Source organism: Hippocampus bargibanti, linkage group LG13 (genome assembly GCF_051943395.1).
Source record: "Hippocampus bargibanti isolate YZ-2025 linkage group LG13, ASM5194339v1, whole genome shotgun sequence".
Classification (NCBI taxonomy): Eukaryota; Metazoa; Chordata; class Actinopteri; order Syngnathiformes; family Syngnathidae; genus Hippocampus; species Hippocampus bargibanti.
This window is the reverse complement of record NC_142746.1, coordinates 15700910-15716482: the sequence shown is the minus strand read 5'-3', so window position 1 is coordinate 15716482 and position 15573 is coordinate 15700910. Positions and strand designations below refer to the sequence as shown.

The 15573-nt window shown below is 39.8% G+C and overlaps 1 protein-coding gene across 3 annotated transcripts in view; it reads left to right on the top strand.

Annotated features, from left to right (window-relative positions):
• Positions 1–829: 829 nt before the first annotated feature.
• macrod2 (mono-ADP ribosylhydrolase 2) overlaps positions 830–15573 on the top strand; it is a 315136-nt gene continuing 300392 nt past the window's right edge. For all 3 annotated transcript variants that reach the window (XM_089012537.1, XM_089012536.1, XM_089012535.1), the window contains exons 1-3: positions 830–1019; positions 3259–3363; positions 4168–4281. In XM_089012537.1, coding sequence (XP_088868663.1) covers positions 983–1019; positions 3259–3363; positions 4168–4281 — 256 coding nt within the window. In that variant the 5' untranslated portion in view covers positions 830–982. The remainder of the gene's footprint in view (positions 1020–3258; positions 3364–4167; positions 4282–15573) is intronic.

Genomic DNA, 15573 nt, shown 5'->3' with positions numbered 1-15573 from the left:
CGGGCACCCAAAATAAGGCAGTTCATCATACTATTCTTCTTTTCCTTTCGGCTTTTCCCTTCAAGGGGGTGTTTTGAAGAGTCTGCAATTTTTAAGCACATTTTAATCATAAAATGACTTTTAATTACGCACGCACATTGTCACGGAAACAGCATTTTCTCCCTTAAAAATGTTTGGACCTCCATCCGACACTTTGTACTGCTATAGAATGTGATTTGAGGAAAAGCGCCAGACTCCTGCAGCAACATGTATTGCAAGAGTGACATCTGGCGGTTTGGTTTTCAAAAAGGGCACATTTCACATGACAAATCATTTGGGTAATTCCTCGGAAATTCTATGTCCAAATCAAAGGCGACAGATAAATCAATCACAAAATAAATGAACGATTACATTATGGATTTTTGGCTTATGCAAAAACAAACTTTTGAGCACTTCACGTGCCTCTTTCATGTGGGTGTATATTCGAAATTGAATTGTCAATGGAAGCGTTCGCAGTGATGCTTTGTTCTTGATAATTATTAAATGAAATAAAAAACATGAGCGCTCAAATTAAACCATATTCTAATTCGTTAAACCAATCAAATCAAGACAAGTTATTCTGGAGAAACAGTCACATGATTTTACGCCGAATTTGTTCTGAATAATTGAGCCCCACCGGGTTTTGCAGGATATCACAACCCTCCAAGACTTTAGGGCGTGGATAATTGGTGATTGACTTTACAGCTTAACCAATAAAAAGCATACTTCCGTGTTATTCCCAGCCACTCAGATGGTGTCTAAGACTACACACAGTTCACACCGCAATCACGGTAGGTTGAATCGTGTAAGCACCGTCGATATTTGACAGATTCACAGGTGAGAGCAGCGACCAAAGGCTGTTACACTTTGCATTTCTATTTTAGCCCCCGGAAAACCAATCGCAGTGAGTCTGGGGTTGTCACAGTCAAAAAACAATCACTCGAAGAACAATTACTCCGCCAGCATGAGCAAAAAGAAAAAGGATTGGAAGACTGAAAAAGGTAAGGCTTGATTTCAGGAGGAATGGGAATATTATGCTCTTCATGGCTGACAGACAGCGTTGATTCTTATCTTGCTCAAAAAATTGATCTGCGCTCTTATTCTATTCCCGTGTGCCTCCAAACTACTTGACATTTGCACTAATCCCATACACCAAGTGGACACATTGTGAGGATGCGCCTGCTTGGCTACCGTTATTGCGTATTTCGCGTTGGAAACAATATTGTCTATTCTAGCCCAGGCGACTTCATGTGTAGCTTGCATGATCCGGTGGTCAGGTTTCTTTGTCATTCACCTGTCGGAGTAACGTCCTTGCGCGCTCCAACGCGACGTGTGGTCCTCATGAACATCCACACGTGCAAGGTTTCTTGAGACAAACAGCACATCGGCCGCGACGCAACAAATTCTTTATGATTTGCAAACGTGTATTCTCAGCACCTTAACTGTTATTTACTCTTGTCGGGTGCAGGTGTTGCACGTGCTCAATTGATTGCTAAATCAGTGCTGGTCCAAACCATATACGTACTGTGCAATATATGTTCCACTGTGATCAGGTAAAACAATATTATGTAAAGTTTCCGACCACTTGAAAAAATATTTTTATTGATGCATACAGACTTGTGCAAGGCAGCATGGTGAGCTGGTGGTTGACCCGGATTCTTCCCAGTTCTGAGGTTCTGGCCTTCTCTTGTGTAGGTTGCAGGTTTTTGGGTTGTCGGACTTCCTCTCACATTCCAGAAACATGTTTCTTATGTTTATTAAAAATTTGAGGTTGATCTAAATATGAGTGTGACTCATTGTCGACATGTGCCCTTTATTGGATGGCAACCAGTTTGACATTTGACCCGAATTAGGAGAGCACAAAAGAAAGTGGATGGATGTTTACAATATATGGTATATCTCCAATTTCGGGCCTGGAGGACAGCTATTGCTTGTTTTCCAGCTCTCCCAGCTGCAACACACCTGATTCAAGTTATCAGCTCTGAAGAAGAATTAGAAGGATCCTGATTATTTGAATCATGCATGTTGTCAAACTAAGAGTATGGCAATTGGGAGCGGTTTTCACCTCAATATTAGTTTTTTTCTTGAGCTCCTTTAATCATTCACTGCCATTCACGAATTTATTCGGGAATTGAAAATATGACAGAGTGCCATTCATGCAAATTCCCTTTTTTTCTTGCTTGGATGCCGATAAAGCGCTCTCCTGATTTCTGGCATTGTTTTTCCTTCCACAAGGGGGCATCATTTCCCTTTTTTCCATGTTAGCCCTCTGTTCCAACTTCAGCTGTTGTTAAAGCGCTATAGAAACCAATATGTATGTATTTTGGACAGCCACCCTCATTTCAGGTCATATAACTACAGACCGATGTAATTTAGGAAATAACATTTTTTTCTGATGAAATCAGAGAGTCTAAGGTTTCTTACACTGCATTGAATGTTTATGTAGTCCTAAAATGTAATTTTTGTATGTCCTGGAATTCGAGTGACAGTGACAAAAACCTGGTTCATAGTGCAACCCATGCTAATTTATACTTTTACTTTGATGGCTAGTGTTAAAAAAGCACTGTGTATGCATGACCTTGAAAATAAAGTTTAATGATAAGAACAATCATGACTGTCATTAAGTAGTACTGTGCTGTGTAGCATTTTAATGATTTTATTACTGTGCACCGTATTAAAAGGTATAGACTAGAGTCAAGTACAGTCGTCCTTGCCCAGATGGGTAGTGGGCGCTGTTTCATAAAACAAAATCACCCGCGCCATCATTTAGTTGGTCTTACATTCTCTCGATTATCATGGTCGTAAATGACAGATTGCAGTTGAAACTGTGCTCCATAAGTGTGTCTTCTCATAGTTTTGCACATTGCATGACTTATATACTCTATAGACTTGCTGAGAATGTGCCTTCGGCATCCTCTTTTACGCCCGTCTTCTCACTTTAACGTCCACATGCTGTCGTCATTTGCGTCCACTTTTCCTCGATACCAGCAGCATGTTGGCACATCATTAGTCAGTCAAGCGCAGCCCTAATCAATGTCACACATCAGTATTAACAGATTTTGGAATTCGGTGAATACAAAGAGACCATTATTTTTTCGGTATCTTCTCCATTTTCGAGGAAATTTAACACTTGTGTATTTTTTTATGGTTGTGAAAGTGTGTGTGTATGTATAGAGATTATTGTCCTTGGTCTGTAGCGGAATTTGCTAGCATATTCATACTTTTACTTTCTTTGAATAGAGAGACTTCTTCACTTGGACCGTGATGAGAGACGCAAAGAGGGCTATCGTCGTCAAGATTATATCAGTCTGGACAAGATTCCAACCTGGAGAGAAGAAAGCTACTGTAAGAGAAGAAGACACAATTTCTGGGCAAACTGCTGCATTACAGTTCATTTAAATATTTTCCAGTGAACGGTATGAGGAAAATGCTTAATTGGACCAAACAGGCAATGACTTGTTTACTAGCTTGACCTCCGTTTATATTACGTTCGCCACAGGCTTCATGTTGTGTGGCGTACGCTATCTCCTCAGCCCACTTGTAACAGTGTATATGCTCGACTTGAACTGTTTTCACGCAAGAACAAAGTTCATAAATTAGTAGCCCTAAGGTTAACCCACTGAGGAATTTATAGACTTTTCAATAATGACAAAATAAAATACTGTTCACATCTTTGATAATGATGGTAAAGCCACTTGGTTCCCGGAATTCCTTGGATGCTGCAATGAATTTAATTAATTTATTATCACCTTAATCCTCATCAAGTGTTTTGTGTTACTAGTGGCTGAATGTGTTATATTTAACTGTCACATTTTTTTAAATTTATGCTACAAGCTTTTTTTGCAATTCATGACTGTGTTTGGTCAAAACGTCAAGAATCCCATTCTTTGCGACTGCTACAAATGGTAAGAGTGGAAGGACCTTAATTAGCCGATTAATTTCTCCGGCCCTTCCACTCATCCTTAATTGTGGAGCATTGCACATTCTCATGTGTTCATGTTTTTCCCCATTATTTGTGTTCAACAATATTCAATTGTGAATCCCACATAAAGCTGTACACTTGATTTTATATTTTGAAACAATATATTGAATTAAATTACATCCATCTGAACTCCTCCTAACATATTGTGGTGAAATTTCTCCATTTAGCTGATGGAAAAGAAGATGGGAAAGTTTTGACAGGAGGAGGTGGTCTCAATGAAAAAGTTTCTCTCTACAAAGGAGACATAACGGTCCTGGAGTTGGATGCCATTGTCAATGCTGGTAAGTACTTTGCCTTTGGTCTTATTAAGAAGATGTTGGTGATTATCCATGTCTGAACATGCCTTTTTACATCAACATGTCGTGGCTACTGTATTCAGTTCGTCCAAAAGCCAAAATGGCCCTATATTGGTGTGGCGGGTGAATTATTGGCATTTTTATTTTGGGGTGACGAGTGAATGTAAATTTTTGCCATTTTTATTTGCACAGACTGTGAAATACCTTAGTTGGAAGTTAGGTAATGGAAAATGAGAAAGAAAAACTATACTGCACACACACAAAAAGTGTGTGTGTGTGTGTGTGTGTGTGTGTGTGTGTGTGTGTGTGTGTGTGTGTGTGTGTGTGTGTGTGTGTGTGTGTGTGTGTGTGTGTGTGTGTGTGTGTGTGTGTGTGTGTGTGTGTGTGTGTGTGTGTGTGTGTGTGTGTGTGTGTGTGTGTGTGTGTGTGTGTGTGTGTGTGTGTGTGTGTGTATGTATGTGGGATACAATATGGCCATCAATGCGTAATTTTAGGGCTTTGTGAAGTGGAAATTGAATATCTGGTATTTTACTTGTCATTCCCGGAGCCAGAAAAAAACAGTTTTCTAAAGCCGAACAAGATTTCATTTTATTTTGATTTCACATCACCATGTCACTCAAAGTCAAAAGCACTTTTGACTTCAAGACGGCGCCGCGAGAGTGGCTGCCTTTCCAGCAGCTCATGTATTTCGTTTTTCTACTTTCATTCCTTTCATCACTTTGCAGCTGTGAAATGTAAATTTCTCCACTGTGAGACTAATAAAGGCATATCCAATATCCAATCCAATCCATGTTGTACATGTTTGAAGCAGAGCAAGGTTTGAAAACAACCAACCAAACAACATACCAACTATCAAACTATATAAATAAATATTTTTTTCCTGAAGGAGGTACATCCCTGCGAGTGAACGCCAGAAGCGTGACTTCAGTGCTTGCTCAATGTGCCTGTAGGGGGCACTGTGGCTCCACGGATGACAGACATATTGGCTGAGAGGGTTCCTCGGCTCAGCTGTACCAATCCTACTTTTCTGCTTACCCTCGGATGTTCCATTTTCAAGTGTTTTAGGATATGAATCGAACATTTAAGACGTCTTGTAGATTGTCAGCACCTGCTCATGCTCACCAGTCGATAAACTATCTAATATTGAGCTGCTACATTAAATTAAAACCATGCTGAGAGACTGCCAATTTTGACTCAATACATTTTTATGGTTAATATTTCCATAGGAAGTGACTGAAAAGCCCTCAACCTGACATGCCATGCAAATGGCATGTCAGTCCCCGCTGCGGGACTTTTAAAGGCTTTCTGACCCTGATTCTGATGTATGCAGATTAAAAAAAATGCAATTTTCCCCAAGAGGAGGGAGTATGGAGGTACCCTACCCATCCATCCATCCATCCATCCATCCATCCATCCATCCATCCATCCATCCATCCATCCATCCATCCGTCTGAACCACTTATTGTCAGGAGGGTTGCTGCATGCACAAGCTTATCCCATCTTTTTTGGCGGAAGGCGGCATACACCCCGAAATGGTCACGAGGGAATCGCAATGCACAAATAGATGGATATTCATTTACATTAATGACTCGAGGCTGAAGGAAATGGTTTGAAAAACACTTGTTCGTTGACTAGTCAGTGCAATCCTTCAGGATGTGGGCGTGTTCATTTGCTTGCCTTCTTATCTGACAACCATCTCATTGTACATGGTCTGAAAATGTGAGCGGTTTATTATTATTATTATTGTTATTGTTATTAATATTATTAAATGTATTCATATGTATTTTTTTACTTCCACTAAGTTTATCATTGGGCTAAAGATTCTCAATGGCCGTTTGGCAATTATTACTCACAAACCATGCAAATGGAAAAAATGGTTTATGCTTTGTTTTAAATTTAGAAATATCAATGAACACAATAAAGGTTAGTTAAAATTATAGTTACCTTTGATTTATGTTCTTGCTTTTTATGGTTAATGTACGACCGCAATTAATTAAATTAAAGTTACTTATGCTTCAATTATTGAAATCTAAATGCATGATGAAAACATTCAACTTGTATATCCTCTGCCTCTGTGTCGTGTTTAGTTTTTGTGTGTCTGTGGGCCTGCTGCAGTGATGTCATATGTCCACGATGAAGTGACTTTTTAATTGAACATTCTATTCATGAAAAACTCCCCCGCTAAATGCAGTGAAAGCCAATAATCATCAGCTGCTCTGCAGGTCATTTTGGCTGCACTGTTGTTGTCCTCGTGGATGCTAAGCAGTGACTGGGCATCCCGATGAAATGGGTTTTCTTCTGTTGACACAAGTGATTGTGTGGTTACTGTAGGGCTTAGGGAATATGGAGTCATTATAGATAACATGTTTCCTTCTGTGGAATGAGAAACACATCAGTGTTCGTCTGGCAATGATGAACAGTACCATGTCTGAGAAAAGTCGAGGTGATATGACTACAGGTAATAATCTTGAGTTGTTGTTTTTTTTGCATGAACCTTGACATGATAAACATATGTTGGTTTAATGAAGAACAGACGTAAGCGCATGTTTTGTCCATACTTAGACCTACCCATCCAATTGTATTTTGTGATACATTTGACGAACAAGTGGATAGTTTGGTGTGCATCTAGTAGCATTGATGTAATCTCCCACATCCCCCCACCCTCCCACAATCATCATAGTTGCATATCCTGATTTGAACATGTATAACATTCCTCATACAAACTCATTTTCGTGAGACAAGATTGTTTGCGCACGCATTATAGCCAGAAAATTTCAATAAGTGAAAATGAGTTTGAAAAATGCAGTCATTAATGCAGCAGGGTTCAAAGGTTTGCTTCGAGAGTAGATATAGACAAGCTGATGATTTGTTGCTATGTATACCCAGCAGTGAGACTTGACTTGAAGGTTGTGCAAGCTCCAACAAACTGCATTTATCTGACCTCACTCTGTTGTGGCCCTATAATAGGATGATGGCTTCTGCCATTAGCATGATGAAACTGACAAATAAGTGACTTAAAAGAAACCTACTCAACTCAGGGGTTGCAATTTAGTTGGCCTTTGATGCCTCAGCTGGCCATGAAAACAATTTAATCACTCTAATAGAAACTCGGTTCCCATCAATGAGCAAACAAAGCAGATTACGATCTACCATAAGCGTAAAACCACACAGCCTTTCAGATGAATCAGAATTACCAATACTGTCGGTGACATTTGAATATTTTTAAGGACGAAGGGCGTCTCACAACCATGTAAAGACAGTTCTATCAGTTTAAAGAAAATTATCTGCCCTTGCAGCAGAGGATAGTTGTAACAATCCTTACCTTTTTGAAGTGAGTAGTATTGAGGCGGCATACATTTTACTTTCATGTTTCTGTTGAGGGAAAAAAAAACAATTTTTAACGTGCTTAATGAGCTCCATTCTGCTTGATACTTTTTGTATTGGTTCTGTTTTGGTTTGTCAGAAAAAAAAAAAAACCTTGTGACTTGGGTGCTGCCACATCACCCTGTTCCACCAATCCACCCGCGGCTTTTTTTTGTTTTACTTCCTCCCTCTTTTTTTTCCTCCCTCTCTGTCTCTCTGTCTCTATTAAACTAAAAACTATTAAATGGAGCCAGAATGTCCAAAGACTGAACAGTCACCATGGCTGCGCCCAGGTTTTCAAGGTGAAAATGATGAATGAAAGAAATCATCTCATGCAAATCTGAAACCAAACCGCTGTCCTATTGTTGTTTACCCGACAGACTGCAAAAGAGAACAGCATTTCAGGCACTGGGCAGCCTTGTTCACGACTCTGTAACCATTACCTATTATGTGTTTTACATTGTATGCCCCCCACCCTGAGTTTGAACAATGACTATACTGGAGCTGTTTGCCCGAATTTAATGTACTAAGATAACTTTTATTTCTGTGTAGTTTTTATTTATCTAGCTGGCTACCTGGCTTGCTACTTAGCTAGCTATCTATTTGCTAACTATTTGCTATCTATTAGCTATATAGCTAGCTAGCTGGCTAGCTAACTATCTAGCTAGCTAGCTATTAGCTGTCTATTAGCTGGCTAGCTAGTGTTCAATATACTTGAGTTATTCTGGGTTGATTGAACGCTATCGCGTGTGGCTGCCGCTGCTCACCGGCAAAAAAACATATCCTGTTACTCTAAAGCAGGGGTGTCAAATTCATTTTTTCCCGCGGGCCACATTGTAGTTATGGTTTCCTCTCTAGGGCCGTTATGAATTTGGGGAAGCCATTAGAATGTTTAATCTCCTCCCCATATTACATATAGAGCGCAAAACAAATTGATGAATAACTAGTTTTCAAATCTGAAGTCAAGAATAATGACTATTATTGTGGTTTACATCCAAAAATATGACATTTTGGTTAGGATTTTAGCCAGCATCATGAAATTTCCCAAGTTTGATTTGCTTTTGCGGGCCGGAAAAAATGATGTGGACGGCCGGATTTGGCCCCCCAGGCCTTGACTTTGACACCTGTGCTGTAAAGTGACCCTGAGGCTTTTGAAAAGCATTTATAAATTACATGTATTATTATTATTAAGGTTGTTGAGTTTCTGAAGTTTCATATCTCATTTTAATTTGTAATTTTTCTATTTGATGTTCACGCTCTGATTAATAATGAGATCTTACTCAGTAGTTAACCAGTACTTACTCTCATATTTGTTTGCAGTTCTACCTTTCCTTGAGTCAATACTTTTAGTTTTGAGTCATATTCTAAAGTAACATTATTTTTCAACTTGAAGACAATTTTTAGCCACTCCACCCACTTCTGCTAAGCATTGCAATCACTGTGCTTTTAGCTGCATCTAGGTCACTGCTTTATGATCTGGCTGATTGTGCCGCTAATTGTATCTCAAGTGGCTAAATTTCTATTGTTTTAAATAGTTTGAAGCGACCAATTTTCCATAGGAGCCCTGGAGATATCATCCATCACTGTCTCACTGCCTGCAGCAGGTGTCTTTTTAAAAGTATAATTTGGGGAAGTTGACTAAGTACTGTTCTGATTGCCATCTGTTTTTCTCTCATAGGCCAAAAACAATGTAGTGATGGTTTTTATTTATAGGGACCCTCTTAAAGCTTCCAGGTGAGGAAGAGAAGATGACGAGCGAGAGATCAGAGGAAGTTATGACAGGCGGGGACTTGGATGAGTGTGTTGTGTATCACCAGATGTAATTTCCCATGTTCCCCAGATAATCAGACAGTACATGTCTACTCTCAAACCGCTACACTTATCCAGTGGCTGGGAAGGTTTGTTGATTAAAAATACACCAGACTGCAGCAGATATAAAATCTGATTTTTTTAAGAGCAGACATGTCATAGTTCAATGTGAAGAATCTTTAGCATTCGAACAAGAATCTTTATCATTGGGCCATGCACAATAGACTTCAGTATTAAAATGGTTGACTTTAACAGACAAATTGCACCCTGTTATTTTGGCAAGTCATGACCGCAAAGCAGTGCCCCCCACAGCTCTATCAAGAGGGCAGCAAAGGCCACCCAGTGCAAAATGAACACCTAATAGTGGAACTCCCCAGATATTTCTAAATGAGCAAACTGGCAGTTTAGAGCTACCTCTCAGTGTAACCTGCATGATTTATAGATGAGAAGATCCCGTCGAGAGACCATGAAAGCGCCTCTCAGCATGGCACACAAATAGCCTCTCAGTAAAATTAGACAGATATTTATGGGTGTTCATCATTGTACATATCCCCACTTTCTTCCTTGGCGCTAAAAGGAGGTGCATCAAATCGGGAGAGAACCTTTAAGCTTTTATGCCATTCGACATGTCAAAAAGATGTTGAGTGCACTGGTGCTTATTCCAACAAAGATTAGGTTTTGGTGTTTCCAACATTGTTTTCTAACACGAACACCACTACAAATGTATGTATAAAATAATATTAGAGAGATTAATGTTAATACTTTAGCACGAACAGCTGATCACAAGTTTCTTCATCACCATCAAGAGTTGGTGTACGAAATGAATCAAGTCTTAAGCGGTTTATCAAGACATGGCATGCAATGAGGTTTTGATGAGACGTCAGTTGGAGAAAGAAGATGCTCCAATTACCTTAAAAAGAAAGAAAAAAGCCCTTGGGTAATGAAGCAAATGTGTGTCCAATCTTTGCACATCATAGTAACTTGATAGCCATTTTCACATCATCCTTCAATTTCTCAACACCTCCATTGCAGTTAGCCTCTCAGAATTTTGACCTAGCAGGGCAGGTCACCACTCTGAAACAAAGAGGGAGATTCTTATCACCCCCCCCCCCCCCCCCCCCCCAAACACCTCCAGCACTAGTCGCTCAAATGGTGAGCGATGACTTCTCTGAAACTCAATATCAACGTTATCATCAAGGTACTTCTTCACTGCTCTCAGGCTTGAGAGGGGTGTTGAGAAAAGCAGCGTTCGACACTTGCTAACGGAGGGTGCCTCCAGGGAGTGGTGATCATTTTGGTGCTATTAAGGATGGTGTAATACAAGCCAGAAAGACAGGCCGGCAAAGACAATGTAAAAGAGAAAATAGCCTTCATTTTGAAAGGGGTCAGTGCAACACATATTGGTTTCAGATGCCCATCAAAATGAGAAAGTTTCAGGGGAAAAAACTCCTGTTCCTGCGACATCACTTTTTGTTCAACCTGCATAGCACCTTGTATAAAATGTGTGTGTATGTATATTATATTATACAAACATTGTATCAATGAGTTAATCATACTGAAAAAAAACAGTGCTTTTGGGATAAGAAGCACATTGTTTCCTTGGTCTGCATTAACGTCTAATAAAGCAATGTGTCTGCAAAACATTCTATCCAAGAGGCATATATTTGCTGTCAGTCTGGCCCAAAATAACAACATTTACTCACACTTCTGGACTGCAACGTTCCACCGGGGTTATTGTCACTGGTAGATTGAGATTATTTGATGATTAGTTTTTAGACATACAGCCTATTTGATTCCTGGTTGAGTGCTCTTGTTTGATTTTCTTCTTGCCACCGAATAGACCTAGGCAGAGGAAGACAGTCAATGACTAAGCTCTTCAAAACAGATGGTTGAAATCTGTTTAACTCCCCGAGTTAAATACACCTCTTTATTTTACAAGCTACCCTAATTGGTATTGTATTTACGAAAAGCTTGTGATATAAGGGTCAAACTTGGATTGTTTGTCTGTTTGTAAATGCAATGCTCATTTGGGTTAAGCCTCAGAATTTGTTACCACACACCCTGCCCCTTCATGGCCACACACAGTGATTGAGAAGCTAAATCCAAACTAAACAACGCTATAGTATTATGATACCTTGTAGCCGGATTTAAATGCAGTCACAGTTTGGTTTAATTTGGGAGAAACATTTTAGCATGGTCCAGCCTCAAATAGGTGAGTTTAGAAACGCTTGCATGAAGAGGAAGTCTCCACGGTGGGTGTGGATGGACTTTTACGCTGCATGGGCTGAAAGAAAAGAATTTGGAGGATTTCAAAGCAGCAGCTCTACAATGAGCGCTTCAGTGCCCCTCACTGCATCTCCTAGTCACTCACACAGCCATGCAAGTGTGTGGACAGCTGGTCTTCGGCTGGCCTGTGAAAGCAGTTGCAGTAATGCTTAACAAGAGGATGAAACAATCAAAGAATTATGCTGGATTGTATGATACAGGATGTCAAACCTTTAAGGACGCTGATTTCCAGTGTAGGTCTTCTCAACTCCTTAAAGCTATTTGCAGTACGGGCTGCAAATAGCTTTAAGGAGTCTGAGCCAGACTGTACTGTTGAATAATTTTTGGAGATCAACACCTAGTTGTTGAGCGGTCCACCATTTTGCCAATATTTAAATAATAAAATAATACTACTAATACTACTAGCTCGATAGTCGAATGGTTAGTACGCCGGCTTCACAGTGTAGAGGTCATGCATTCAAGACCCGGTTTGGCCTCCCTGTGTAAAGTTTGCATGTTCTGCCTGGGCCCGCGTTGGTTTTCCCTGGGTTCTCCGGTTTCCTCCCACATTCCAAAAACATGTATGGCAGGCTGATTGAACACTCCAAATTTTACCTAGGGTGTGAGTGTGAGAGTGAATGGTTGTTTGTCTCCATGTGCCCTGTGATTGACTGGCAACCAATTCAGGGTGTCCCCCGCCTTGTGCTCTAAGACGGCCGGGATAGTCTCCAGCAACCCCCGCAACCCTAATGAGGATCAAGTGGCCTGGAAAATGGATGGATGTATAAAAATAAATTAGAGATTAGAACTATTTCTTTTTTTTCTCCAGAATTTTCAGGAAAGTCCACTATCAATATTTCATCAAATGCTGTAGTCATAGTATATCATGCTTTTCAGACAGTGAGAGATTTTTTTCGGACGTTGTGATGTAAACACAAACGGCTGATCAAAGCAATCTCAGGAGAAATGTGTGTAAAATGTGGGAGGTGTCATCTTATCCACTGTACATAATGTCCATTGTGGTACTCATGAATGTCAGACTAGCAGCACGCCACTAAGAAAAGTAAAAGAATGTCAGGAAAGCTGCCTGCCTGGTAAATTAAATTGTTCATGAATCATAAACAGCTTGCTGTTCTCTGCCTGCAGTTTTAAAAGACCAAACCGTTTAGTAAAATAAATAAATAAATAAGCAGGCTGAAATAAGGAATCTGAATAGATTTGCATTAATTTTGTTATATTAATTTGTCTTCTCATTTAGAAGTGCATTTTTGTTTTACTCTTTCATTTGCCAATGTTAAGGAGGGTAAAATAATGAAAGTGAATTGTACATATTTTCTGACTGTACTCTCTGATCTTGTTCATGCTTTTAAAAAGTAATTGGCTCTACCCTTTTAATTGCTCACAATGTCTTTTTTCTTCAGTTGGACTTCAAACATGAATTTGCTCTTCTTTTTTTAAATTATTAGTATTAATATGAGACTCAAAAATGGGGAAATTGGAAACTCAACGGTGAAGTCAATCCCTCCACACGGCTTTGGTTTCAGCGCTTTGGTTGCTGAGAAATGTAAATCAGCAGTAATGGATAAGAACCCATGAAAGCACCTGGACATGTAATGTTAATGCTCCGCTTCACATAAGCTTGCATCTGAAAGGGTGAGTCGAAAGGCCATGAATAAATCACATGCTTTTCCACAAAAATGATCTTTCGCGTTTTACATTTGCTATGCTTTTTATAGAAAAATGGGCAGCGTTATTTTGGTTGAGGCAAACATTGGCCTCCACATAAGCCGTGAGGTAGAGCCACAGTGTATGCGGTTTGAGAGGTAACAGGTTGCTCTTACCAAGTTTCGTGAAAATGTACCCGATCTGTCCTCATGATTCTGGATGGGCAGCTGGTAAAAAAAATATATAGGAAAAACACATCTTGCTGAAACTCTTATTGTTGTGTGTGTGTGTGTGTGTGTGTGTGTGTGTGTGTGTGTGTGTGTGTGTGTGTGTGTGTGTGTGTGTGTGTGTGTGTGTGTGTGTGTGTGTGTGTGTGTGTGTGTGTGTGTGTGTGTGTGTGTGTGTGTGTGTGTGTGTGTGTGTGCATGTGCACACATTTTAATATAGCCTTCACTCATTCGCTGACATTCACAGATTTATTAGGGAATTGAAAATATGACTTGGAGCGCTATTCCCGAATTTGTTCGGGTTGTTTGTGTGCTGATATAGCGCTAGCCATGGCATCTGGAAATATTTTTTCCCTTCCACCACGGGCAGCATTTCCCTTTTATCCATGTTAGTGCTTTGTTCCAGCTTCAGCTGTTGTTAAAATGCTATATAAATCAGTATGTATGTATTGCATTGTATTTTGGACATTCACCTTCATTTCAAGTTCATATAACTGCAGACCCATATGATTTAGAAAATAACTTTTTTTTTTCTGATGAAATCAGAGAGTCTAAGGTTTCTTACACTGCATTGAATGTTTATGTCGTCCTAAAACTCAATCTTCTGTGGGTCTCTGAATCCGAGTGACAATGACAAAAACCCTGGCTCTGGAATGTACACATTTTTTGCCTGGCAGTGAATGAGTTAATTCGTCCGTCGGATTGTGTCCGGACTGGTCTCTTAAATAGCTGCCTAGAAGTGCATAAAACTCCACAATAGCAGTATGATAAATTTACATGTGGAGAAAGGTTTTGAGCTAAATGTAGAAACACAAACAACAATGTTACAAGGACATTATTGTTAATCTTTGTTTAGTTAATAAATTGTTTCTAAATTAGAATCGCTTAGAATCTCCGTCTGAGGTTACATGTCTCTTTTGGTGTAGTGAGCCGTGGTACTAATGATTAGTTGTTCATGATACTGTAAGAATGTTAAATATGTAATTTAGAACCCCACATTTATTTATTGTGGAATGTATATAAATGCCAGTTATAATCAGACGGACTCAGATTCACATTCTAGCCTGGAGCTTTTACCTCGCCTTTACCCACAGGGCAGAGGTGGCTCTTTTTCCCCCCTGCAGCTCTTATGTTAACTCAGCCTTTTTGTTGGACTAAACTCAATTTCTTCCTCCACTGCCTCAAAAACTGCATTATCGGAAGGGTGCAGTGAAGCCCTCAAATATTTGCCCCACAGGGCGCATTTGAATGTGTGCCACTACACAAAACACCCACTCTCCTCGGGCGTCATTTGTGCGCTGGTGTTCCTGCTCCTTACGTTACACTAAGTGACCACTCCCCACAGTTACTATTTTATTAACCACACCTACACTTATCTTATGGGAAGCACGCGTGTATTTGTGTGTTGGTGTGTGTGTGTGTACTTGTATGTATTCTTGTGATTATTATCTGAATCCATCCAATAATTACATTACAATGTCCACTGTAACAGGAAGGAGACTGGCATGCAACAGCAAAACAGGATGTCAAGCAACTGAGAAAAACGCTTTTGCAGGTGCCGCTTTAGAGCCACAATGTCTGACTGGCCAGATGCCCGGGGAAACCCTAATTAACAATCATGCTTTGTTTGCCGCAAAATCACTCACGTTGGCTGCACCTTAATGAAATGTAAGAAGGCCATGTCATCACTGGTTGTGGCCAAACCCAAGTAATGAATCGTTTTCGTTACTGCATGCATTTATGCGGTTAAAATATCACTTGATTTGGGTGTGTACTAATTCATTAGCTCTCTAAATACTTTTTTTTTCTACTTCATTTAGATTGGCTCAGCAATACGATTGGATCAACTACACTTTTAACACATTCGGCCTTGAATCAAAGAAGCCTTTTAAATAAATATTTGATCACACATGGAGGGTAATGTGCTTTATCGTGTCATTTTTTTTAA